Source organism: Pithys albifrons, chromosome Z (genome assembly GCF_047495875.1).
Source record: "Pithys albifrons albifrons isolate INPA30051 chromosome Z, PitAlb_v1, whole genome shotgun sequence".
Classification (NCBI taxonomy): Eukaryota; Metazoa; Chordata; class Aves; order Passeriformes; family Thamnophilidae; genus Pithys; species Pithys albifrons.
This window is the reverse complement of record NC_092497.1, coordinates 153,997-179,818: the sequence shown is the minus strand read 5'-3', so window position 1 is coordinate 179,818 and position 25,822 is coordinate 153,997. Positions and strand designations below refer to the sequence as shown.

At 54.3% G+C, this 25,822-nt stretch overlaps 1 protein-coding gene across 8 annotated transcripts; it reads left to right on the top strand.

Annotated features, from left to right (window-relative positions):
- The first annotated feature begins 8,024 nt into the window (after positions 1–8,024).
- LOC139684281 (uncharacterized) lies at positions 8,025–22,379 on the top strand. Of its 8 annotated transcripts, XR_011699895.1 has the most exons (7): positions 8,025–8,952; positions 9,452–9,549; positions 9,760–9,845; positions 18,691–18,788; positions 18,992–19,084; positions 20,987–21,112; positions 21,896–22,379. XR_011699895.1 is itself a non-coding variant. In XM_071580022.1 (5 exons), the coding sequence occupies exons 1-4, from the start codon at positions 8,569–8,571 to the stop codon at positions 18,738–18,740; spliced, it is 618 nt and encodes a 205-aa protein (XP_071436123.1). In that variant the 5' UTR covers positions 8,025–8,568; the 3' UTR covers positions 18,741–18,788; positions 20,987–21,503. The 8 variants fall into 8 exon arrangements, 3 of the variants coding, with proteins under 3 accessions (XP_071436123.1, XP_071436122.1, XP_071436124.1); XR_011699893.1 differs by lacking the exon at positions 21,896–22,379 and having other exon boundaries at positions 18,999–19,084; positions 20,987–21,503; XR_011699892.1 differs by lacking the exon at positions 21,896–22,379 and having other exon boundaries at positions 20,987–21,503.
- Positions 22,380–25,822: the final 3,443 nt, after the last annotated feature.

Here is a 25,822-nt window from a genome sequence, read left to right as displayed (position 1 = left end):
AACCCTAAATTTAGGCCCACCTGGCTAAACCCATAACAGCAGGCTGGCTAGCCTTCACTTTAGGGGATGGCAGGCTAAGCTAAGTGATGTCAGGCTGGCTAGCTTTAGGTGATAGCAGGCTGACTAGCTTAGTTGATTGTAGGCTGGCTAAGCTAAGCTAGGTGATGTCAGGCTGGCTAAGCTAAGCTGGGTGGTGGCAGGCTAGGCTAAGATAGGTGATGGCAACTAGTTGATAAATCTGTGTTATTGTAGTGCAGGACAGAACAAAATGGTGTCTGAAGGACAGGGACTGATGGAATTTGCAGCAATTCCAGCCTAGAACAGCTGTGTGACCTGACTTGCTGTGTGACTTGGGGCTTCTGCCTCCTTCTAGCCTCACAAAACTGTTTGGTTCTGAGTGAGCTGCATTTTTGGGCCTTTGGGAAAAAGAGTTTGCAAGTCCCCCATGCAGTGAAGCCACGTGTGCAAAGGGGAGCTTTGACATGGTGTGTTTCTGACAACTCCAGGTGCCTTTTGGTGAAATGGCTCGTGGGGCTTGGAGTGTTGAAGTGTCTCATCTCCAAACACCTCAATGTAACGAGCAGTGTCAGTGCTGTCAGCCGTTGCTGTCTGTGCCATCTCTGCTGGTATGTCTGGACCCCTGGAAACCAACCTCTGCCACAAGATGATTTTCTGTGTCTTTTCTGGGTGTACATCCCCAGCCCCAACAACAGTAGCTGAGGTTGCTGTTTCCTCCGTTTTTCCTATCTGCTTTTGCAGGCCACATGTACGTCAGGTCGGTCTGGGAGGTTCATTCTCTAAAGTGAGCCTGTCATGTCAGAAGCATTGCATCTATTTCTTAACCAGTTCCACTGTAAAACTTGCTCCAGAGAAGTGTATGTAAGAAATCAGATGTGGGAGTCAGAATTCACCTGACACCCAGTGTGTGTCTCATGGCTAGAAGATCTTGGCAGTCAGGTCTTGACTTTTTTCCACAGGTGTGTGTTTCCTGTGTCTAGCCCTCCCCTCTACTCTGATACTCATTAAATATTACTTGTGTATTGAAGGTGATAAAAGGCCTGGTCGTTGGTGTTGACAAAAGCCTTAGGAAGCTGTGCAATGCTTGGGAACTCCTTTTTGTGTCCCAGAGAAAGTCTCTCAGGGACTGTGTGAATGCCCGAGGTTGATCTTTTGGAAGGAGCTTGGTGTGATGGGGCAGAGAACGAGACTACAGCCCCCTGATGTGTGTGTGGACCCTGTAAGCTTGTCCAGGGCCATGCCGTGCTCAGGCCATGCCCCCAGAGCCTCAGCATCCCAGCATTGCAGGTGCAGTGCCTTGGGAGCTCAGTGGAGGGAAGAGGATGAGAAACTATTAGAGAAATATCCTGAACTCTGGGGACTGTTGTGTATTTGAAGATATTCTATTTGTTGTGCCCTGTATTTAATTATTGTCTTACTGCTTCAGCTCTGCATGTAGCATTGCTGCCATACCATAGCCAAGTACAAGATGAGGGAGTAATTAATGTGTCCTCTCTGGGGTCTCCAGTTAGTGATGTTCAGAGTGTGTTGCTTGTGTTGGAAGTGAGGGCTGATTTGCACATGACGGAGCCATAACATGGTTTTGGTGATCCTTCAGACTGTCTGCAGTGTTCTCGCTTGGAAAAGTGGTGAGAGTACTGGCAATTAGAGGCAGTGGCAGACGAGTTCAGTGAAAAGCATGATTGGAGGGTGGCAAGTACTGCATCTTGGCATCTTGGGCAGTGGCACTTAGATGTGTCTGTGATTGCAGACTGCCGTGTGCATGTAGGTTGGTGAAAACCTGAAAATCACAGGATCACGGACTATTCTGAGTTGGAAGGGACCCGGAAGGATCATCGACAGAGGGCGGGCTGGCTGAGTTTAGGGGATGGCGGGCTGGCTAGCTTGCACTGGAAAAAAGCAAAGGAAGCCCCGAGCCTGGAGTGGTATGCCTCCGGCCTCTGCCAGGCGCAGAGGTCGCTGCTGGGTGGTGTGGAGGGGAAGGCGCGGCTGTAGAGAAAGAGACGATCCCCGACTGCGGAGGGTGGGCGGTAAGTTGGACTGCGCTACAGTTCCCGGCTGTGTCCGCCAGCTGCGCCGGCGAGGCCAAGGGGCGGCCGAGGGCGGGATTCGAACCGGCGGGGGAGCAGAGGAAGCTGCGTCCCAGACGGGCACCTTGACCGCTCGGCCGGCGGGTGCGGGGAATGCCAGCGGGCGCGGCAGGCGGGGCCGCCCAGCACAGCCTGTAATGGTAATAATAATAGATAAAAAAATAAAATAAAATTAAAAAAATATGAGGAAAACGGCATAAAAAATGGATGAGTCTCAGAAGCGTCGGTGGAACCCAGAAGGTTTTGCGGTGCCTCGTTTTATTTTGCAGGCTTTGTAAAATGAAAAAATAGAGGAGGCTCTGCAACCCAGATCCATGAAACAAGGAAGTCCCTGTAGACCCCTGGGGCTGTTTGGCGTCTCTGGTGTTCCTTGGGGGGAATCCACGAGTGTCCCATGAGGGTTCCAGGGGACTGTGGGAGTCCCTGGGGTGTCTCCTGGGGGTGATGGGGTCCTTGGGGTTCCTGTGGGACCCTGGAGGTAGCTGGAGGTCTCAGGGGGTCATTTTAAGTCCCTGGGAGGACCCTGGAGGTCCTCAGGAGGTGCTGGAGGTCCCCAGGTCTCCAGGGCTGGCAGTATCAAGCTGTGCTCTACAGAGAAGAAATGGAGAGCTGGGGGAGGCCCGAACAACTTGGAATGCAAAGCTTCCCTGGGGGAGTCCTTGGCCAGGCCCACTGCCTCCACCTGGCCCAGTCTCTGCACAAACTGTTCACAGCGTGCCCAGGCAGGGTATGTGGCTTGGGCTCTGCATCCCTGGGCTGCATTCAGCAGAGAAGAAATGCCTCTGTGAGAATGGTCTCTTGCTAAGGTTTGATAATCAGCAAAATGAAGTGTGTTGTAGGCAGAAGGCAAGATCTTGCTGTGGCTTATTGTTCATTGGAACTTGGCTTTTGTAAGGTTTTCCTGGTAACCTCAGAAAGGCCTTATTTTTCACAGCACTTAGTTTAGCAATAAGCTCAAATATATGCTATTTTAAAGATGAAGATTTATCCCCTTGATGGCCTATAACTAATGGTTGTCTCCTGTTCAGTTGCATGGACGTGGGAGATTCAGGCAGCTCATATAAAATTAGACATTTTGAGTGCACAGCTAACTCTTACCCCAGATAGTGTTTGTTTTGTTCAAGATTTGGGTAAGTAAAGATTGTCTGAGAGATGAGCTGTTTCACCCTCAATAGCTGCTGCTCTGAGAGTGTCTGAGCTTATGCCCTGTGCATGAAGAGCCATGGCAGTGGCTGAGTGTCCCTGAGCCCTCAGCTGTGTCTGTGCTGCAGGTTCTGTGCATGCTGAGTGTCCCTGAGCCCTCTGCTGTGTCTGTGCTGCAGGTTCTGTGCCTGCTGAGTGTCCCTGAGCCCTCTGCTGTGTCTGTGCTGCAGGTTCTGTGCCTGCTGAGTGTCCCTGAGCCCTCTGCTGTGTCTGTGCTGCAGGTTCTGTGCATGCTGAGTGTCCCTGAGCCCTCTGCTGTGTCTGTGCTGCAGGTTCTGTGCATGCTGAGTGTCCCTGAGCCCTCAGCTGTGTCTGTGCTGCTCTGTCTGTGCCTGCTGAGTGTCCCTGAGCCCTCTGCTGTGTCTGTGCTGCAGGTTCTGTGCATGCTGAGTGTCCCTGAGCCCTCTGCTGTGTCTGTGCTGCAGGTTCTGTGCATGCTGAGTGTCCCTGAGCCCTCTGCTGTGTCTGTGCTGCAGGTTCTGTGGATGCTGAGTGTCCCTGAGCCCCCTGCTCTGTCTGTGCTGCAGGTTCTGTGCATGCTGAGTGTCCCTGAGCCCTCTGCTGTGTCTGTGCTGCTCTGTCTGTGCATGCTGAGTGTCCCTGAGCCCTCTGCTGTGTCTGTGCTGCAGGTTCTGTGCATGCTGAGCACCAGCCTGAACGCAGTGACAGTCTGGAAAAGAATTGCTTTTCTTGGGATTGTATCTCGGCAGTTTGACCTGCTAAAAAATGAGGGCATTGCTGATGCTGTTAATATGAGCAGCTGCATTGTGCCTGGAGAGGACCCAGACCCACAGTCCTAGTGCAGCTTCCCTGGGACAGGGACAGTGCCAGGAGTTAAGCAAGTCCCTGCAAAGGATGGAGTAAATCTGCTCCTTGCATCTGTAAGGAAAGACTGAGTAGTAGGGAAGGGGAGCATTTATGTGCTGTATTGAGATTTCCATCTGCTCCCACGTGCAGCAGTGATGGGGTGGCTGGGTTTGGTCTGGGCCTGTGAGGATCAGCCCTAAACAACCCCACCTCACCAGAGGGCCCTGAATCCTCAAGGGAAATATCCAGTAGGAACCAGACCAGTCGGTAGTTATTGCAGAGGAAAAACCATGCGAAAGAAAAGGTACTTCTGTTCTTCGTGGCAATCCTGTAATGCCTTGTGCAGTCTCTGTGTGCTGTTCTTGGAGTGACTACCCAGTGTGTGTCTAACAAAACCTGTTAGAAAGGTAGTCAGGGATTGGAATTGGGGTCTGATCCCTACAGACTCTTGCAAAGCCTGAAGGACTGCAGTGATGAGTGTGCTCAGCAAAGGAGGTTTCTCAGTATCTGCTCAGATTTCCCTCAGCTCTGGGGGCCTGGTGGCCAGCTGGAGGTGGCGGGGACACACATGGGACCCCTTGAGCTTTGTGGGAGGAGCTGGGGGTTGGCACGGTGCTTTCTGATTTCCTTTTTGAGCTCTGTGGTGCTAGGGAGAAAAATCTGGAAACAAATCAAACTGAAGGGATTTGCTGAGTTGCTTTGCAGAGAAGTGCCACCTTCAGAGGATGCACAAATCCACCAGGAAGTCAACGAAGGAGCTGTGGAAAGTGCAGCAGAGTGCAGGGAGCAGCCACTGTCCCAGCTCCCTGGTTTTGGGGGCATTAGTCCACCTACGGAAAGGAAAAAAGCCTCCCCGTCTTGTTTTCAGCCCTGCAGAGGAATGTCGCGTTCCAGAATTTCGGAGGGATTTGTGTGTGTCCTGTGCTGGCAGGTGCGTGTCTTGGGAGGCCATGGAGTGACATACATTGGGGGGACATGGGGGGACAAGGGGGGACAAGGGGAGGACATGGGGGAGGACACGGGGAGGACATGGGGGGACATCAGGGGGACATGGGAGGACATCAGGGGGACATGGGGGTACATTGAGGGGACATGGGGAGGACATGAGGGAGATGGGGTGGACATGGGGGACGCAGGGGACATGGAGGAAACATGGGGGGAACATTGGGGACATGGGAAGGCTATGGGGGGACATGCAGGGGACATGGGACGTCCAGGGAAGTCCGAGAGGGCCCAGGGGGGTCCAGAGGGGTCCAAAGCGTTTTGGGGGGTCCAGGAGAGTTCAAGTTGGTCCAGGAGGGTCCAGGGGTTTTCCCTGGGGGTATGAGGGGGTGGTCCATGGGGGCCCTAGGAGGATTCAAGATGGTCCAGGAATGTTCAGGAGGGTTCAGGGGGTTTTAAGGGAGTGGAAGGGGGTTTCAGAGGGGTCCAAGGGGGTCCAGGACAGATTCAGAGGGTCCAGGGGGTTTTGGGGGGGGTCCAGGAGTGTCCAGGGGAGTCTCAGAGGTGTCCAGAAAGGTTCGAAGGGGTCCAGAAGGGTCTAAGGAGGGTCCAAGGGGTCCCAGGCAGGTTTGAGAGGGGTCCAGGGGGCTTCAGGGGGTTTGGAGGGGTCCAGGGGAGTCCAAGTGTGATTCAAGAGGGTCCAAGGGGGGCTGGGGGGGGGTGCAAGGTGGTCCAAGAGAGTTGAGGAAAGTCCAAGGGGGATTCAGGGGGGTCCAGGGGAGTTTAGGAGAGTCCAAAGGGATCCCGGATAAGTCAGAGAGAAATGAGGGGGGTCTCACAGTGGATTGTGGGTCTCAGAGGAGTCACAGAGTGGTAAGGGGAGGTAAGAGTGGTCAGGGGGTGCCTGGGGAACTCAGGGACCCCCATTGCCCACAGCCCAGCAATGTCGGCCCTCGGGAACCTCCCTTGGGGACCCCGGATGCCCGAAATGTCGTCCCTCGGGAACCCCCCCTTCGAGGAGCCCCAGCGCCCAAGGTGTCGCCCCTCGGCCAGCACGCCCTTGGGGAGCCCCGGCGCCCAAGGTGTCGCCCCTCGGCCAGCACGCCCTTGGGGAGCCTCGGCGCCCGAGGTGTCGCCCCATGGACAACCTCCTTGGGGACCCCCAGAGACCCCCAGAGACCCACCCAGGGACCCCCAGAGACCCCAGAGATTCCCAGACACTCCCAGGGACCCCCAGGGTCCCCCAGGAAGCTACAGAGATCTCCCAGAGAACCCCCAGTTTCCCCCAGAGACCCCCCAGAGACTGTCAGAGACCCCCAGACACCCCAGGGACCCCCATAGACCCCCCTGACACCCCCAAGGGACTCCCAGACGCCCCCACGGACCCCCAGGGACCCCCCAGAGACCCCCAGAGACTCTCAGAGACCCCCCAAGGACCCCCAGAGAGCCGACTGGGACTCCCCAGGGACCCCCCAGAGACTCCCCATAGATCACCAGGGACCGCCCAAGGACCCCCGCAGACCCCCAGACACCCCCAGAGACCCCCAGGGGCCCCCAGAAACTTCCGGAGACCCCTCAGGGACCCGCAGAGACCCCTGAGGGACCCCCAGAGACTCCCAGACACCCTCCAGGAACCCTCAGATGCTCCCAGAGACCCCCAGAGATCCCCAGAGACCCCCAGACCCCTCCAGGGACCCCCAGACACCCGCAGAGACCCGCAGGGACTCCCAGGGACCCCCCAGAGACTCTCAGAGACCTCCAGGAAGTCCCAGACACACGCCGAGACCCCCCAGGGACCCCCCAGAGACCCCCAGACACCCGCCAGGGACCCTCAGATGCCCCCAGAGATCCCCAGAGACCCCCAGACCCCTCCAGGGACCCCCAGGGACCCCCAGAGACCATCCAGAGACCCCACAGGGACCCCCAAGGACCCCATAGGGACCCCCACAGATCCCCAGAGACCCCCCCTGTGACCCCCAAAGAACTCCCCTGTGGATCTCCTGGGACCCCCCAGAAACCCCCAGACACCCCCAGAGACTCCCAGAGACCCCCCAGGGACCCTCAGACACCCCCAGAGACTCATAGAGACCCCCAGAGACTCTCAGAGATCCCCCAGGGACCCACAGGAACCCCTCAAAGATCCACCAGAGACCCCCCTGTGACCCCCAAAGAACTCCCCTGGGGATCCCCTCGGACCCCCTAGAAATCCCCAGACACCCCCAGAGACTCCCAGAGACCCCCCCAGGGACCCTCAGACACCCCCAGAGACTGCCAGAGACCCTCAGAGACCCTCAGGGACCCCCATAGACCGCCCAGAGATCACGAGATGCCCCCCAGGGACCTCCAGAGACCCCTCCAGAGATCACGAGAAACCCCTCCGAGACCCCCAGGGACCCACCTTGGGACCCCCAGAGGACCCCAGGGACCCACAGGAACCCCTCATAGATCCACCAGAGACCCCCATAGATCCCACAGAGACCTCCAGAGAACCCCAGAGACCACCAGAGATGCTCAAGAGACACCCCAGAGACCCCCACAGAGATCCCCGGTGCCCGAAATGTCGTCCCTCGGGAACCCCCCTTGGGGACCCCCGATGCCCAAAATGTCGTCCCTCGGAGAACCCCCTTGGGGACCCCCAGTGCCCAAAATGTCGTCCGTCGGGAACCCCCCTTGGGGACCCCCGGTGCCCAAAATGTCGGCCCTCCGGAACCCCCTTGGGGACCCCCGGTGCCCAAAATGTCGTCCCTCGGAGAACCCCCTTGGGGACCCCCAGTGCCCAAAATGTCGTCCGTCGGGAACCCCCCTTGGGGACCCCCGGTGCCCAAAATGTCGTCCCTCGGGGAACCCCCTTGGGGACCCCCGGTGCCCAAAATGTCGTCCCTCGGGGAACCCCCTTGGGGACCCCCGATGCCCAAAATGTCGTCCCTCGGCAATCCCCCCTTGGGGACCCCTGGTGCCCAAAATGTCGTCCGTCGGGAACCCCCCATGGGGACCCCCGGTGCCCAAAATGTCGTCCCTCGGGAACCCCCCTTGGGGACCCCTGGTGCCCAAAATGTCGTCCCTCCGGGAACCCCCTTGGGGACCCCCGGTGCCCAAAATGTCGTCCCTCGGCAAGCCCCCTTGGGGACCCCCGGTGCCCAAAACTGTCGTCCCTCGGCAATCCCCCCTTGGGGAGCCCCGGCGCCCGAGGTGTCGCCCCTCGGCAAGCACCGCTTGGAGAACCCCGGAACCGGAGTTGTCGCCCCTCGGCAAGCCCCCTTTGGGGACCCCCGGCGGGCATTGGAGGTGGTGGGGGCTGGACTACGATGCAGTTCTTGGACATGTCCGCCAGGCGGGGCAGCGCAGCTGAAGGGCCGGCGAGGGCGGGATTCGAACCGGCGTTTGGGCAGCGGTATCTGCATCGCTACTGCGCACGTGCGGATTAGAGAGCTTCGGCGGTACTGCGCAAGCGCGGAGTACGGAGCGCCGTCGGTACTGCTCATGCGCGGAGTACAGCGGGCCGTCCCAAATGCGCACGCGCGGAGTACAGAGCGCTGTCGCTTCTGCGCATGCGCGGAGTACAGAGCGCCGTCTCTACTGCGCACGCGCGGAGTACCGAGCGGTGTCGCTACTGCGCATGCGCGGAGTACGGAGCACCGTCTCTACTGCGCACGCGCGGCGTACAGAGCGGTGTCGCTATTGCGCAGGCGCGGAGTACGGAGCGCTGTCGCCGGTGCTGCCTCTCCTGCTCGATGCCACATCCCGTGTGCGTTCATGGCGCTGTTTTCCCGCACCTGCCGCAGCCGGTGCCGCGGGAGCGCGCGGGGAACATCCCGCCGCCGGTGCGGCTGCTGCAGAGGCGTTCCTGGAGCGCGGCGCCGGCACCATCGCCCGCAGCGCCGCCGCCAAGATCGTGAGTGCCGGGGCCGCGGGGCAGGGGCTGGGCTGGGCTGGGCCTCAGTGGCGCTCCATGCACGGACAAATACTCTGCATGCAGCTCGGTGGGTGCTTTCCCGTCCTGGGGGTGAGGTGAATCCTGGGCTCCTGTGCTTTTGTCAGCCGAGATGGAAAATTCCTGCACTTGGTTTTGGCAAGTGGCAGTTTCCCAGAATTTTCTTGCCTTGTTTGCTTCCTGTGGAACATGTGGACCAGCAGAACTCTCAGGGCTTGTGTTCAGAACAGGCTTGAGGAGAGTGAGTGGAGTGAGTGGAGTGAGTGAGTGAGTGGAGTGAGTGAGTGAGTGAGAAGGAGCCACACCGTGTCTTCCTTGTCCTGCACTGCAGGATCAGAATCCTGGTTTAGGTTAGGGATGCTTTTGCACTGTTGCATGTCTTCGATGGTCAGAGCCAACTTTCTGCTGGGCCACTTAGGAAGAACAGTTGCCTAGAGCTTCATGTTTGCTTTCCTTGCAGCCTGGAGTGTTGGGGGGATTCCTGAAGCTGATTGCCTTGAAAGCCAGTGATCCCCAAGGCTTTGACCTGCTAAACAGCATCATGGAGCATATGCCCCCGTGAGTATGAGCTCAAATTGCATTCAAAACTGACTTCTGTGGGCTTTGGTTCTGCAGTGTGCAGTCATGCCAAAGGTTAACACTTCAGGAGCAAAAATGTCACATTTATCAGTTAAAGAGATGGGAACAACTTTCTCTGTGTTTTCTGTAAAGTGACAGCACCAGTCAAAGCCCACTGTGAACTGAATAACTGTTCTTTTAAATTTCCAGTGAATCAGTTGACTGGTACAGGAAACAGGTCTTCATTCTGCTATTCCAAAGACTTCCAAGTTCCAAACCAACAAAACTTATCAAAAGTAAGTTCCTTGCTCTGAAAAGCTCCAGTGTGACACGAGTGGTTCAGAGTGTGCAGTTGCACAGATCAGGCATCCTGTACATGGGTGGGACTCTGGTGGCTCCAGGGACTTGCTCCAAATGCTCTGGAGTCAAGGGGACATAAAGGGCAGTGGCCACAGCAGGTGACACTCCATGAAAACTGAGGGAATGGAACTAAAGGACTTGTGTAGTTCTCCTCCTTTCCTGGTGTGTGTGATGTCGTTACTTGTCTGAAAGTGTCTCCATTTAATCTCCAGCTAATAGCAACACACTTGCCCTGTCACACAGCACAGCCATTCTGACCACTGCTCTCTGCAGTTTGTGTTCATGCTGGGAAACATTCCATGCTTTTGTGTCATTTTGGCCTTCATGGGAATAAAGTTCTGAGGAAGGGTTTACGTTCCTCTGTCAAAGCTGTGACACATTGTTGAAATCATCCCCAGGCAGATGGCCATGCTGATGCAATTCGTGATGTTATCTCTACACAGATCACACAAGGTCTGTTATTAATCCTTTAAAATCTGCTTGATGCCTCCTGTAGAGGAGCAAGAATTACAGGGTTCTTCCAGTGGTGTTCCACCAACCAAATGGAAGTGGTGCTTCCAGCGTTCCACGTTTCAGTGTTGTGGTGCCCGAGAAGATGAGCAGTTTTTAGGCAAACTTTGGAGCAGCAAGTTAATGCCCTTCAGTAAAAGGGAACATTTATGAAGGCTGCCCTTTCTGTCTCCTTCTTAGAATGCATTTTGCTGCTGACTCTGAAGCAATTCTCTTGTTTTCATCTGGAGTTTTACTTCATCCTTTTTCTCGTTGCTTTCTCCTCTTCATTAACTAGTATGGCACAGGAAATGGGGCATGAGCTCTGCAGGAAATACTTGGCAGCATACAGCCAAAGGGAGTGTGTTCTGTTGGCTTGGGTTGTATTTCAGGCTGCTGTGCAGTTTTTGCCTTTGAAGCAGGAAAGAGTTGTCTCTCTGGCTGAAATGGCAAAGGAGGTTTGGCGCTAATCTGACTGCCCGGGTGCCTCTCCTTTTGGGGTTCATTTCTGATTTTCTGCCCACAGTTCCTCACTGATAGTTCAAGTTACTGATCTCCTGAGCGGGTCATAAAAGGGAAGGATTGCTGTCTCTGGTTTTTATCCTTTGTAACAAGTTTGTATGTGCAAACATCTATGTAAGAGGGCAGCAATTGTTAAGAAACAAATTGTCTTGTGTTCTCTGTTTCCTGGTGCTTTGTGTGGTTTCTGCTTTTCTTTGGTCACCACAGGGTGATAAATCATTCTAAGACATTTTCTCTAAATGTCACACTAACATGTTTGGAATGGTTTTGCAGAAAATGATAATTCCTGAAATCCAGAAAGAGTCTGGGACAAGTTGAAAAGCAGATCCGTGCTGTTGGCATCACCAAGACATTAACAGAATGTCCTCCCGTGATGGACACTGAGTACCCCAAGCTGTGGTAGGTGCCACACTTCTTCAGGGTCTGCTGGTGATGCTGTTGGAGGTCTGGAAAGTAGGAGCTTTCACCAGAATAGGCCCCTCCAATAAACTCCTTTGGCATTTCTTCAGGCCCACTGTTGTGGTGAGACTCAGCTTGAGGCTTTTCATACCTTTTCATCCTTCACTGCACAAAGGGAAGTGTGTTTTCAAAGCAAATGGCAGAGCTGGTTTGAGATGTGTTTGAGCCTGGATTTGGCTGAGTAGAGCTCCACTGAAGGGAATTAGGCTACTGTCAGCTTGCATTCCTTCTGGAAAGCTGGGCCCACTTTTGACTTGTAACTGTCATAGTCAGGAGGCCTGAGAATACTCACAACCTGACAGGCTGTAGTGTCTTAGCCTGAAAGTGGAATCTGGGGGAAAGCTCTGGAGACTGAAAGGCAGTCCAGCAGTCTGGGGGCTCAGGTAGCCCAAATTGAATGACAGTAACCGGGTCCTGGACTAGAACTCTTTTTGAATGTACTTAGAGAAAAGCTGTAATCTGGAAAAGAATTGCTATTCTTGGGTTTGTATCACAGGAATTTGAGCTGCTAAAAAATGAGGGCATTGCTGATGCTGTTAATATGAGCAGCTGCATTGTGCCTGGAAAGGACCCAGACCCACAGTCCTAGTGCAGCTTCCCTGGGACAGGGACAGTGCCAGGAGTTAAGCAAGTCCCTGCAAAGGGGTTCCAGGTAATCTGAGCATTCTTGTGAAGCACAGGCTGTCCTCACCTGTTCACTGTTCCTCTCCCCTCTCCCCCCACGATTCCTTTGCTGCAGGCCCTCCCTCCTTGGCTTGTTTGAGCTGCCTGAGGATGGCATGACACAACCCCTGACAAGGAGCACTTCACTGACAGAGAGGATACTCCAGGCTATCAGACTGCATTCTCTCAGCAGGATCAGCCCTAAACTACCCCACGGTACCCCTGAACCCTCAATGGACACATCCAGCACCTGAACAGAAACCCAAGTCCTTATTTATTTACAGAGGCGAAATGATTGGTAATTGCTTATGATCTGTGGAGAATTTCCTTTGGAACGATCAGAGAGTTGTATCATGGCAGAGTGTTTCTTTTGGTTCTTTTTCTTGTGGTTTGTAATTTCCTTTCAGGCTTGAATGAGTTTTTTGTGCTCCTGTTAGAAAAGCAGCATGATTTTACCTTCCTGTTTTGGGGGGCTTTGTTTGTTTCCATTGTTATCCCTGTTAAATCAGGCCTCCTGTGAATAGCCTGCGTTGTCCTACAGGACTGCTTTGTTTATGGATCAGAGAGAGAGAAGGGAACTGACTTTTCCTTCTCTTGAATTTTTCCACGCACAAGTGGGACATCATCTTGCTACTCCCCAAAGCACTGCAGGGATGTGGGAGTAGCTTAGTGCTGGTTCAGTTCTCTGGGAAATAACCACGTTGCAGAGGTTTAAGAATCAGTAACAATTGTATTGTCTTTTAAATGCTAGGGTCTTTTAAATGCTGGGTCCTGCAGTCCCGGCATGATGAGGGAAAGAGGAACTTGAGTTCTTCTGAGAAACCTTCTGTTATTCCTTGTGCAGTCTTTTTTTCCTGTTCTATGAGTCACGGCTCACTCTCTCTCTAACAAAATCTGTTAGAGAGTGAGACTGCACTTTAGAATTTGGGTCTGTTCCCTACAAAGTTTTGCAACGTCCGAAGGAGTGGAGCGCTGACTGCTGTCAGCAAAGCTGATTTGTTAATACTCTGTCAGATTTCCCTCAGCTTTGGGCAGGAAAGGCAAGGGTTTGGGTCAGGAATTGTGAAAGCAGCGCCTGTGTGCCTGTTGCTTCTCGTGTGTGTGTGGCAGGGCTGGGACAAGGGCTCGTGCAGGAACCTCCAGAGCCAGGAGGAACAGCAGCAATTTGTGGAGAAAGAAAACTCCAGGTGTTAAGTGCTGCCAAATTTGTTCTTGCCTTATCCTGTGCTCTGTAATCAGTAACAGGTGACGTGCAGAAATGTCCTAGGGCCAGGGGAGAGCTGAGCTCGGTGCGGGTGCTGCACAGGGCACAGATGCAGGGGTGGAGTGGGAGTCTTTGGGACTTCTCAGAGGGAAGGGAGGGCTGGATGTGTCAGAGGGAGCCATCGACTTGTGCTCACTTGAACACACTTGTGCAGGTCCCTGGGATCCAGTGTAAAGTGCAGGTGTCCTCGTGTTCAGGGGTGAAGGGTCTGAGAGGGACTGTACTTCCTGTGACTTTGCAGGGCACCAGGAATGAGAGGAACTGTGATGTCCGAGGTGTGTCCTGTCCAGTCGTTTTTCCCTCTGGGAACATAGAGCCTGTGGGCGGAGCTGTGAGTGTTTGGATGAGCAGCTGAGTATCCCTGAGCCCTCTGCTGTGTCTGTGCTGCAGGTTCTGTGCCTGCTGAGTGTCTCTGAGTCCTCTGCTGTGTCTGTGCTGCAGGTTCTGTGCATGCTGAGTGTCCCTGAGCCCTCTGCTGTGTCTGTGCTGCAGGTTCTGTGCATGCTGAGTGTCCCTGAGCCCTCTGCTGTGTCTGTGCTGCAGGTTCTGTGCCTGCTGAGTGTCCCTGAGCCCTCAGCTGTGTCTGTGCTGCTCTGTCTGTGCATGCTGAGTGTCCCTGAGCCCTCTGCTGTGTCTGTGCTGCAGGTTCTGTGCCTGCTGAGTGTCTCTGAGTCCTCTGCTGTGTCTGTGCTGCAGGTTCTGTGCATGCTGAGTGTCCCTGAGCCCTCTGCTGTGTCTGTGCTGCAGGTTCTGTGCCTGCTGAGTGTCCCTGAGCCCTCAGCTGTGTCTGTGCTGCTCTGTCTGTGCATGCTGAGTGTCCCTGAGCCCTCTGCTCTGTCTGTGCTGCAGGTTCTGTGCCTGCTGAGTGTCCCTGAACCCTCTGCTGTGTCTGTGCTGCAGGTTCTGTGCATGCTGAGTGTCCCTGAGCCCCCTGCTCTGTCTGTGCTGCAGGTTCTGTGCCTGCTGACTGTCCCTGAGCCCTCTGCTCTGTCTGTGCTGCAGGTTCTGTGCCTGCTGAGTGTCCCTGAGCCCTCTGCTGTGTCTGTGCTGCAGGTTCTGTGCATGATGAGTGTCCCTGAGCCCTCTGCTCTGTCTGTGCTGCAGGTTCTGTGCCTGCTGAGTGTCCCTGAGCCCTCTGCTCTGTCTGTGCTGCAGGTTCTGTGCCTCCTGAGTGTCCCTGAGCCCTCAGCTGTGTCTGTGCTGCAGGTTCTGTGCATGATGAGTGTCCCTGAGCCCTCTGCTCTGTCTGTGCTGCAGGTTCTGTGCCTGCTGAGTGTCCCTGAGCCCTCTGCTCTGTCTGTGCTGCAGGTTCTGTGCCTCCTGAGTGTCCCTGAGCCCTCAGCTGTGTCTGTGCTGCAGGTTCTGTGCATGCTGAGTGTTCCTGAGCCCTCTGCTGTGTCTGTGCTGCTCTGTCTGTGCATGCTGAGTGTCTCTGAGCCCTCTGCTGTGTCTGTGCTGCAGGTTCTGTGGATGCTGAGTGTCCCTGAGCCCTCTGCTGTGTCTGTGCTGCTCTGTCTGTGCATGCTGAGTGTCTCTGAGCCCCCTGCTCTGTCTGTGCTGCAGGTTCTGTGCATGCTGAGTGTCCCTGAGCCCTCTGCTGTGTCTGTGCTGCAGGTTCTGTGGATGCTGAGTGTCCCTGAGCCCTCTGCTCTGTCTGTGCTGCAGGTTCTGTGCATGCTGAGTGTCCCTGAGCCCTCTGCTGTGTCTGTGCTGCAGGTTCTGTGCATGCTGAGTGTCCCTGAGCCCTCTGCTCTCTCTGTGCTGCAGGTTCTGTGCATGGTGAGCACCAGCCTGAATGCAGTGACAATCTGGAAAAGAATTGCTTTTCTTGGGATTGTATCTCGGCAGTTTGACCTGCTAAAAAATGAGGGCATTGCTGATGCTGTTAATATGAGCAGCTGCATTGTGCCTGGAGAGGACCCAGACCCACAGTCCTAGTGCAGCTTCCCTGGGACAGGGACAGTGCCAGGAGTTAAGCAAGTCCCTGCAAGGGATGGAGTAAATCTGCTCCTTGCATCTGTAAGGAAAGACTGAGTAGTAGGGAAGGGGAGCATTTATGTGCTGTATTGAGATTTCCATCTGCTCCCACGTGCAGCAGTGATGGGGTGGCTGGGTTTGGTCTGGGCCTGTGAGGATCAGCCCTAAACAACCCCACCTCACCAGAGGGCCCTGAATCCTCAAGGGAAATGTCCAGTAGGAACCAGACCAGTCGATAGTTATTGCAGAGGAAAAACCATGCGAAAGAAAAGGTACTTCTGTTCTTCGTGGCAATCCTGTAATGCCTTGTGCAGTCTCTGTGTGCTGTTCTTGGAGTGACTACCCAGTGTGTGTCTAACAAAACCTGTTAGAAAGGTAGTCAGGGATTGGAATTGGGGTCTGATCCCTACAGACTCTTGCAAAGCCTGAAGGACTGCAGTGATGAGTGTGCTCAGCAAAGGCGGTTTCTCAGTATTTGCTCAGATTTCCCTCAGCTCTGGGGGCCTGGTGGCCAGCTGGAGGTGGCGGGGACACACATGGGACCCCTTGAGCTTTGTGGGAGGAGCTGGGGGTTGGCACGGTGCTTTCTGATTTCCTTTTTGAGCTCTGTGGTGCTAGGGAGAAAAATCTGGAAACAAATCAAACTGAAGGGATTTGCTGAGTTGCTTTGCAGAGAAGTGCCACCTTCAGAGGATGCACAAATCCACCAGGAAGTCAACGAAGGAGCTGTGGAAAGTGCAGCAGAGTGCAGGGAGCAGCCACTGTCCCAGCTCCCTGGTTTTGGGGGCATTAGTCCACCTACGGAAAGGAAAAAAGCCTCCCCGTCTTGTTTTCAGCCCTGCAGAGGAATGTCGTGTTCCAGAATTTCGGAGGGATTTGTGTGTGTCCTGTGCTGGCAGCTGCGTGTCTTGGGAGGCCATGGAGTGACATACATTGGGGGGACATGGGGGGACAAGGGGAGGACATGGGGGAGGACACGGGGAGGACATGGGGGGACATCAGGGGGACATGGGAAGACATCAGGGGGACAGGGGGGTACATCGCGGGGACATGGGGAGGACATGAGGGAGATGGGGTGGACATGGGGGACGCAGGGGACATGGAGGAAACATGGGGGGGACATTGGGGAAATGGGAAGGATATGGAGGGACATGCTGGGGACATGGGATGTCCAGGGAAGTCTGAGAGGGCCCAGGGGTGTCCAGAGGGGTCCAAAGCGTTTTGGGGGGTCCAGGAGGGTTTAGGTTGGTCCAGGGGGGTCCAGGGGTTTTCCCCGGGGGGTATGAGGGGGTGGTCCATGGGGGTCCTAGGAGGATTCAAGGTGGTCCAGGAATGTTCAGGAGGGTTCAGGGGGTTTTAAGGGAGTGGAAGGGGGTTTCACAGGGGTCCAAGGGAGTCCAGGAGAGTTTTGGAGGGTCCAGGGGGTTTTTTGGGGGGGTCCAGGAGTGTCCAGGGGAGTCTCAGAGGTGTCCAGGAAGGTTTGAAGGGGTCCAGGAGGGTCTAAGAAGGGTCCAAGGGGTCCCAGGCGGGTTGGAGAGGGGTCCCGGGGGCTTCAGGGGGTTTGGAGGGGTCCAGGGGAGTCCAAGTGTGATTCAAGAGGGTCCAAGGTTTTTGGGAGTGTCAAGGGGGCGTGGGGGGTGGTGCAAGGTGGTCCAAGAGAGTTGAGGAAAGTCCAAGGGGGATTCAGGGGGGTCCAGGGGAGTTCAGGAGGGTCCAAAGCGATCCAGGAGAAGTCAGAGAGGAATCAGGGGGGTCTCACAGTGGATCGAGGTGGTAAGGTGGGTCTCAGAGGAGTCACAGGGAGTTAAGGGGGGAGGTAAGAGTGGTCAGGAGGTGCCTGGAGCCCTCAGGGACCCCCATTGCCCACAGCCCAGCAATGTCGGCCCTCGGGAACCTCCCTTGGGGGGCCCCGGTGCCCAAAATGTCGTCCCTCGGGAACCCCCCTTGGGGACCCTCGGTGCCAGAAACGTCGTCAGTCGAGAATCCCCCTTGGGGACCCCCGGCGCCCGAGGGCTCCCCCCTCGCCAAACTCCCCCTTGGGTACCCCCGGCGCCCGAGGTGTCGCCCCTCGGCAAACCCCCCTTGGGGACCCCCGGGCGGCATTCGTGGTGGTGGGGGCTGGACTGCGGTGCAGTTCCCGGCCGTGTCCGCCAGGCGGCGCCAGCCAGGCAGAGTGGCCGGCCGAGGGCGGGATTCGAACCCGCGTTTGGGCAGAGGGGGCTCCGTCGCTACTGCGCAGGCGCGGAGTACGAAGCGCTGTCGCCAGTGCTGCCTCTCCTGCTCGATGCCACATCCCGTGTTCGTTCATGGCGCTGTTTTCCCGCACCTGCCGCAGCCGGTGCCGCGGGAGCGCGCGGGGAACATCCCGCCGCCGGTGCGGCTGCTCCAGAGGCGTTCCTGGAGCGCGGCGCCGGCACCATCGCCCGCAGCGCCGCCGCCAAGATCGTGAGTGCCGGGGCCGCGGGGCAGGGGCTGGGCTGGGCTGGGCCTCAGTGGCGCTCCATGCACGGACAAATACTCTGCGTGCAGCTCGGTGGGTGCTTTCCCGTCCTGGGGGTGAGGTGAATCCTGGGCTCCTGTGCTTTTGTCAGCCGAGATGGAAAATTCCTGCACTTGGTTTTGGCAAGTGGCAGTTTCCCAGATTTCTCTTGGCTTGTTTGCTTCCTGTGGATCATGTGGACCAGCAGAACTCTCAGGGCTTGTGTTCAGAACAGTCTTGAGGAGAGTGAGTGAGTGGAGTGAGTGGAGTGGGGGAGTGAGTGGAGTGGGGGGGTGAGTGGAGTGGGGGAGTGAGTGGAGTGGGGGAGTGGAGTGAGTGGAGTGAGTGAGTGGAGTGAGTGAGTGAGTGGCGTGAGTGAGTGAGTGGCGTGAGTGAGTGAGTGAGTGGAGTGAGTGAGTGAGTGGCGTGAGTGAGTGAGTGGCGTGAGTGAGTGAGTGAGTGAGTGAGTGGCGTGAGTGAGTGAGTGAGTGAGTGAGTGAGTGGAGTGAGTGAGTGAGTGGCGTGAGTGAGTGAGTGGCGTGAGTGAGTGAGTGAGTGGAGTGAGTGAGTGAGTGGAGTGAGTGAGTGAGTGGAGTGAGTGAGTGAGTGAGTGGAGTGAGTGAGTGAGTGGCGTGAGTGAGTGAGTGGCGTGAGTGAGTGAGTGAGTGAGTGAGTGAGTGAGTGAGTGGAGTGAGTGAGTGGAGTGAGTGAGTGAGTGAGTGAGTGGCGTGAGTGAGTGAGTGAGTGAGTGAGTGAGTGAGAAGGAGCCACAACGTGTCTTCCTTGTCCTGCACTGCAGGATCAGAATCCTGGTTTAGGTTAGGGATGCTTTTGCACTGTTGCTTGTCTTCGATGGTCAGAGCCAACTTTCTGCTGGGCCACTTAGGAAGAACAGTTGCCTAGAGCTTCATGTTTGCTTTCCTTGCAGCCTGGAGTGTTGGGGGGATTCCTGAAGCTGATTGCCTTGAAAGCCAGTGATCCCTAAGGCTTTGACCTGCTAAACAGCATCATGGAGCATATGCCCCCGTGAGTATGAGCTCAAATTGCATTCAAAACTGACTTCTGTGGGCTTTGGTTCTGCAGTGTGCAGTCATGCCAAAGGTTAACACTTCAGGAGCAAAAATGTCACATTTATCAGTTAAAGAGATGGGAACAACTTTATCTGTGTTTTCTGTAAAGTGACACCACCAGTAAAAGCCTATTGTGAACTAAATAACTGTTCTTTTAAGTTTCCAGTGAGTGGGTTGACTGGTACAGGAAACAGGTCTTCATTCTGCTATTCCAAAGACTTCCAAATTCCAAACCAACAAAACTTATCAAAAGTAAGTTCCTTGCTCTGAAAAGCTCCAGTGTGACACGAGCGGTTCAGAGTGTGCAGTTGCACAGATCAGGCATCCTGTACATGGGTGGGACTCTGGTGGCTCCAGGGACTTGCTCCAAATGGTCTGTAGTCAAGGGGGCATAAAGGGCAGTGGCCACAGCAGGTGACACTATTGAAAACTGAGGGAATGGAACTAAACTAAAGGACGAGACTTGTGTAGTTCTCTTCCTTTCCTGGTGTGTGTGATGTTGTTAAGTATCTGAAAGTGTCTCCATTTAATCTCCAGCTCTTGCCCTGTCACACAGCACAGCCATTCTGACCACTGTTACCTGCAGTTTGTGTTAATGCTGGGAAACATTCCATGCTTTTGTGTCATTTTGGCCTTTGTGGGAATAAAGTTATGAGGAAGGGTTCACATTCTGCTGTCAAAGGTGTGACAAATTGTTGAAGTTCATCCCCAGGCAGATGGCCATGCTGATGAAATTCATGATGTTATCTCTACAGAGATTAGACAAAGTCTCTTACTTAATCCTATTGATGCCGAAAGGTTTTTTTTTAATTTTTCAATTTTCATATTTTGTAGACTTTAGGAACACAGTAGATGTAATGCTGTAGATTTTAGTGAATTAATATTTAGCAGCTTGTAGCATAAAGTCCTTCTATCTCTACCCCTGCTCCAGAACAGGCAGCTGAGATCTGCCAGCTATTTAGTCTCTTCCTCAAGGTACCAGATTAAAGCATATCAGAAGAGAACATAAACCTGGAGCAGCGTGACCCAAAGCCCTGGAGAGCGTCCAAGAGACCTTTGTGTGCTGAAGAAGAGGAGGTGGATGAAGACAGAGGGTCCCAACGACCCCAGCCCCAATTCAACAGGGGTGGGAACTGGGAGGGGACAGAGGTGGAACTGGACATGTGGACAGTAGTGATTGGATAGGTTATATTATAAAAGCTCTAGAACTCAGAGCTTGCATGAGCACACGTCGATGTATTCCTGGATGAGCGGGGTTGCTCATTAAAGTGCCTGCCCATTATCTTATCTCCTACAAAACTTGGCTTGGAGTCTTTGTTACAGACTTACAGCAACACTATAAAATCTGCTTGATGCCTCCTGGTAGAGGGGCAAGAATTACAGGGTTCTTCCAGTGGTGTTCCACAAACCAAATGGAAGTGGTGCTTCCAGCATTCCATGTTTCAGTGTTGTGGTGCCCGAGAAGATGAGCAGTTTTTAGGTAAACTTCAAAGCAGCAAGTTAATGCCCTTCAGTAAAAGGGAACATTTATGAAGGCTACCCTTTCTGTCTCCTTCTTAGAATGCATTTTGCTACTGACTCTAAAGCAATTCTCTTGTTTTCATCTGGAGTTTTACTTCATCCTTTTTCTCGTTGCTTTCTCCTCTTCATTAACTAGTATGGCACAGGAAATGGGGCATGAGCTCTGCAGGAAATACTTGGCAGCATACAGCCAAAGGGAGTGTGTTCTGTTGGCTTGGGTTGTATTTCAGGCTGCTGTGCAGTTTTTGCCTTTGAAGCAGGAAAGAGTTGTCTCTCTGGCTGAAATGGCAAAGGAGGTTTGGCGCTAATCTGACTGCCCGGGTGCCTCTCCTTTTGGGGTTCATTTCTGATTTTCTGCCCACAGTTCCTCACTGATAGTTCAAGTTACTGATCTCCTGAGCGGGTCATAAAAGGGAAGGATTGCTGTCTCTGGTTTTTATCCTTTGTAAAAAGTTTGTATGTGCAAACATCTATGTAAGAGGGCAGCAATTGTTAAGAAACAAATTGTCTTGTGTTCTCTGTTTCCTGGTGCTTTATGTGGTTTCTCCTTTTCTTTGGTCACCACAGGGTGATAAATCATTCTAAGACATTTTCTCTAAATGTCACACTAACATGTTTGGAATGGTTTTGCAGAAAATGATGATTCCTGAAATCCAGAAAGAGTCTGGGACAAGTTGAAAAGCAGATCCGTGCTGTTGGCATCACCAAGACATTAACAGAATGTCCTCCCGTGATGGACACTGAGTACCCCAAGCTGTGGTAGGTGCCACACTTCTTCAGGGTCTGCTGGTGATGCTGTTGGAGGTCTGGAAAGTAGGAGCTTTCACCAGAATAGGCCCCTCCAATAAACTCCTTTGGCATTTCTTCAGGCCCACTGTTGTGGTGAGACTCAGCTTGAGGCTTTTCATACCTTTTCATCCTTCACTGCACAAAGGGAAGTGTGTTTTCAAAGCAAATGGCAGAGCTGGTTTGAGATGTGTTTGAGCCTGGATTTGGCTGAGTAGAGCTCCACTGAAGGGAATTAGGCTACTGTCAGCTTGCATTCCTTCTGGAAAGCTGGGCCCACTTTTGACTTGTAACTGTCCTAGTCAGGAGGCCTGAGAATACTCACAACCTGACAGGCTGTAGTGTCTTAGCCTGAAAGTGGAATCTGGGGGAAAGCTCTGGAGACTGAAAGGCAGACCAGCAGTCTGGGGGCTCAGGTAGCCCAAATTGAATGACAGTAACCGGATCCAGGACTAGAACTCTTTTTGAATGTACTTAGAGAAAAGCTGTAATCTGGAAAAGAATTGCTATTCTTGGGTTTGTATCACAGGAATTTGAGCTGCTAAAAAATGAGGGCATTGCTGATGCTGTTAATATGAGCAGCTGCATTGTGCCTGGAAAGGACCCAGACCCACAGTCCTAGTGCAGCTTCCCTGGGACAGGGACAGTGCCAGGAGTTAAGCAAGTCCCTGCAAAGGGGTTCCAGGTAATCTGAGCATTCTTGTGAAGCACAGGCTGTCCTCACCTGTTCACTGTTCCCCTCCCCTCTCCCCCCAGGATTCCTTTGCTGCAGGCCCTCCCTCCTTGGCTTGTTCGAGCTGCCTGAGGATGACACGACCCCTGACAAGGAGCACTTCATTGACACAGAGGATACTCCAGGCTATCAGACTGCATTCTCCCAGCTGGCCTTTGCTGGGAAGAAAGAGCATGATCCTGTGGGGCAAATGGTGAACAATCCCAGGATCCACCTAGCCCAGTCTCTGCACAAACTGTCCACAGGGTGCCCAGGCAGGGTAGGTGGCTTGGGCTCTGCATCCCTGGGCTGCATTCAGCAGAGAAGAAATGCCTCTGTGAGAATGGTCTCTTGCTAAGGTTTGATAATCAGCAAAATGAAGTGTGTTGTAGGCAGAAGGCAAGATCTTGCTGTGTCTTCTTGTTCATTGGAACTTGGCTTTTGTAAGGTTTTCCTGGTAACCTCAGAAAGGCCTTATTTTTCACAGCACTTAGTTTAGCAATAAGCTCAAATATATGCTATTTTAAAGATGAAGATTTATCCCCCTGATGGCCTGTAAGTAATGGTTGTCTCCTGTTCAGTTGCATGGACTTGGGAGATTCAGGCAGCTCATATAAAATTAGACATCTTGAGTGCACAGTTAACTTTTACCCCAGATAGTGTTTGTTTTGTTCAAGATTTGGGTAAGTAAAGATTGTCTGAGAGATGAGCTGTTTCACCCTTCATAACTGCTGCTCTGAGAGTGTCTGAGTTTATGCCCTGTGCATGAAGAGCCATGGCAGTGGCTGAGTGTCCCTGAGCCCTCTGCTGTGTCTGTGCTGCAGGTTCTGTGCATGCTGAGTGTCCCTGAGCCCTCTGCTGTGTCTGTGCTGCAGGTTCTGTGCCTGCTGAGTGTCCCTGAGCCCTCTGCTGTGTCTGTGCTGCAGGTTCTGTGGATGCTGAGTGTCCCTGAGCCCTCTGCTGTGTCTGTGCTGCAGGTTCTGTGCCTGCTGAGTGTCCCTGAGCCCTCTGCTGTGTCTGTGCTGCAGGTTCTGTGGATGCTGAGTGTCCCTGAGCCCTCAGCTGTGTCTGTGCTGCAGGTTCTGTGCCTGCTGAGTGTCCCTGAGCCCTCTGCTGTGTCTGTGCTGCTCTGTCTGTGCCTGCTGAGTGTCCCTGAGCCCTCTGCTGTGTCTGTGCTGCAGGTTCTGTGCCTGCTGAGTGTCCCTGAGCCCTCTGCTGTGTCTGTGCTGCTCTGTCTGTGCCTGCTGAGTGTCCCTGAGCCCTCTGCTGTGTCTGTGCTGCAGGTTCTGTGCCTGCTGAGTGTCCCTGAGCCCTCTGCTGTGTCTGTGCTGCTCTGTCTGTGCCTGCTGAGTGTCCCTGAGCCCTCTGCTGTGTCTGTGCTGCAGGTTCTGTGCATGCGGAGTGTCCCTGAGCCCTCTGCTGTGTCTGTGCTGCTCTGTCTGTGCATGTTGAGTGTCCCTGAGCCCTCTGCTCTGTCTGTGCTGCAGGTTCTGTGCCTGCTGAGTGTCCCTGAGCCCTCTGCTGTGTCTGTGCTGCAGGTTCTGTGCATGCTGAGTGTCTCTGAGCCCCCTGCTCTGTCTGTGCTGCAGGTTCTGTGCCTGCTGAGTGTCCCTGAGCCCTCTGCTGTGTCTGTGCTGCAGGTTCTGTGCCTGCTGAGTGTCCCTGAGCCCCCTGCTCTGTCTGTGCTGCAGGTTCTGTGCCTGCTGAGTGTCCCTGAGCCCTCTGCTGTGTCTGTGCTGCAGGTTCTGTGCCTGCTGAGTGTCCCTGAGCCCTCTGCTCTGTCTGTGCTGCAGGTTCTGTGCATGCTGAGTGTCCCTGAGCCCTCAGCTGTGTCTGTGCTGCAGGTTCTGTGCCTGCTGAGTGTCCCTGAGCCCTCAGCTGTGTCTGTGCTGCAGGTTCTGTGCATGCTGAGTGTCCCTGAGCCCTCTGCTGTGTCTGTGCTGCAGGTTCTGTGCATGCTGAGTGTCCCTGAGCCCTCTGCTGTGTCTGTGCTGCAGGTTCTGTGCCTGCTGAGTGTCCCTGAGCCCTCTGCTGTGTCTGTGCTGCAGGTTCTGTGCCTGCTGAGTGTCCCTGAGCCCTCAGCTGTGTCTGTGCTGCAGGTTCTGTGCATGCTGAGTGTCCCTGAGCCCTCTGCTGTGTCTGTGCTGCTCTGTCTGTGCATGCTGAGTGTCCCTGAGCCCTCTGCTGTGTCTGTGCTGCAGGTTCTGTGCATGCTGAGTGTCCCTGAGCCCTCTGCTGTGTCTGTGCTGCTCTGTCTGTGCCTGCTGAGTGTCCCTGAGCCCTCTGCTGTGTCTGTGCTGCAGGTTCTGTGCATGCTGAGTGTCCCTGAGCCCTCTGCTGTGTCTGTGCTGCAGGTTCTGTGCATGCTGAGTGTCCCTGAGCCCTCTGCTGTGTCTGTGCTGCAGGTTCTGTGCATGCTGAGCACCAGCCTGAACGCAGTGACAATCTGGAAAAGAATTGCTTTTCTTGGGATTGTATCTCGGCAGTTTGACCTGCTAAAAAATGAGGGCATTGCTGATGCTGTTAATATGAGCAGCTGCATTGTGCCTGGAGAGGACCCAGACCCACAGTCCTAGTGCAGCTTCCCTGGGACAGGGACCGTGCCAGGAGTTAAGCAAGTCCCTGCAAAGGATGGAGTAAATCTGCTCCTTGCATCTGTAAGGAAAGACTGAGTAGTAGGGAAGGGGAGCATTTATGTGCTATATTGAGATTTCCATCTGCTCCCACGTGCAGCAGTGATGGGGTGGCTGGGTTTGGTCTGGGCCTGTGAGGATCAGCCCTAAACAACCCCACCTCACCAGAGGGCCCTGAATCCTCAAGGGAAATGTCCAGTAGGAACCAGACCAGTTGGTAGTTATTGCAGAGGAAAAACCATGCAAAAGAAAAGGTACTTCTGTTCTTCGTGGCAATCCTGTAATGCCTTGTGCAGTCTCTGTGTGCTGTTCTTGGAGTGACTACCCAGTGTGTGTCTAACAAAACCTGTTAGAAAGGTAGTCAGGGATTGGAATTGGGGTCTGATCCCTACAGACTCTTGCAAAGCCTGAAGGACTGCAGTGATGAGTGTGCTCAGCAAAGGAGGTTTCTCAGTATCTGCTCAGATTTCCCTCAGCTCTGGGGGCCTGGTGGCCAGCTGGAGGTGGCGGGGACACACATGGGACCCCTTGAGCTTTATGGGAGGAGCTGGGGGTTGGCATGGTGCTTTCTGATTTCCTTTTTGAGCTCTGTGGTGCTAGGGAGAAAAAACTGGACACAAACTGAAGGGATTTGCTGAGTTGCTTTGCAGAGAAGTGCCACCTTCAGAGGATGCACAAATCCACCAGGAAGTCAACAAAGGAGCTGTGGAAAGTGCAGCAGAGTGCAGGGAGCAGCCACTGTCCCAGCTCCCTGGTTTTGGGGGCATTAGTCCACCTACGGAAAGGAAAAAAGCCTCCCCGTCTTGTTTTCAGCCCTGCAGAGGAATGTCGTGTTCCAGAATTTTGGAGGGATTTGTGTGTGTCCTGTGCTGGCAGGTGCGTGTCTTGGGAGGCCATGGAGTGACATACATTGGGGGGACATGGGGGGACAAGGGGAGGACATGGGGGAGGACACGGGGAGGACATGGGGGGACATCAGGGGGACATGGGAGGACATCAGGGGGACATGGGGGTACATCGAGGGGACATGGGGAGGACATGAGGGAGATGGGGTGGACATGGGGGACGCAGGGGACATGGAGGAAACATGGGGGGAGCATTGGGGACATGGGAAGGCTATGGGGGGACATGCAGGGGACATGGGACGTCCAGGGAAGTCCGAGAGGGCCCAGGGGTGTCCAGAGGGGTCCAAAGCGTTTTGGGGGGTCCAGGAGAGTTCAAGTTGGTCCAGGAGGGTCCAGGGGTTTTCCCTGGGGGTATGAGGGGGTGGTCCATGGGGGCCCTAGGAGGATTCAAGATGGTCCAGGAATGTTCAGGAGGGTTCAGGGGGTTTTAAGG

What these genes read in the sequence shown, in the direction of transcription:
- LOC139684281 (XM_071580022.1), top strand. Translation starts at nt 8,569, where the DNA reads ATGCGCACGCGCGGAGTACAGAGCGCTGTCGCTTCTGCGCATGCGCGG. An exon ending in ATCATGGAGCATATGCCCCC is followed by an intron (nt 9,550 to 9,759) that starts GTGAGTATGAGC and finishes TTAAATTTCCAG; the next exon opens with TGAATCAGTTGACTGGTACA. An exon ending in ACCAACAAAACTTATCAAAA is followed by an intron (nt 9,846 to 18,690) that starts GTAAGTTCCTTG and finishes CTTTCCTTGCAG; the next exon opens with CCTGGAGTGTTGGGGGGATT.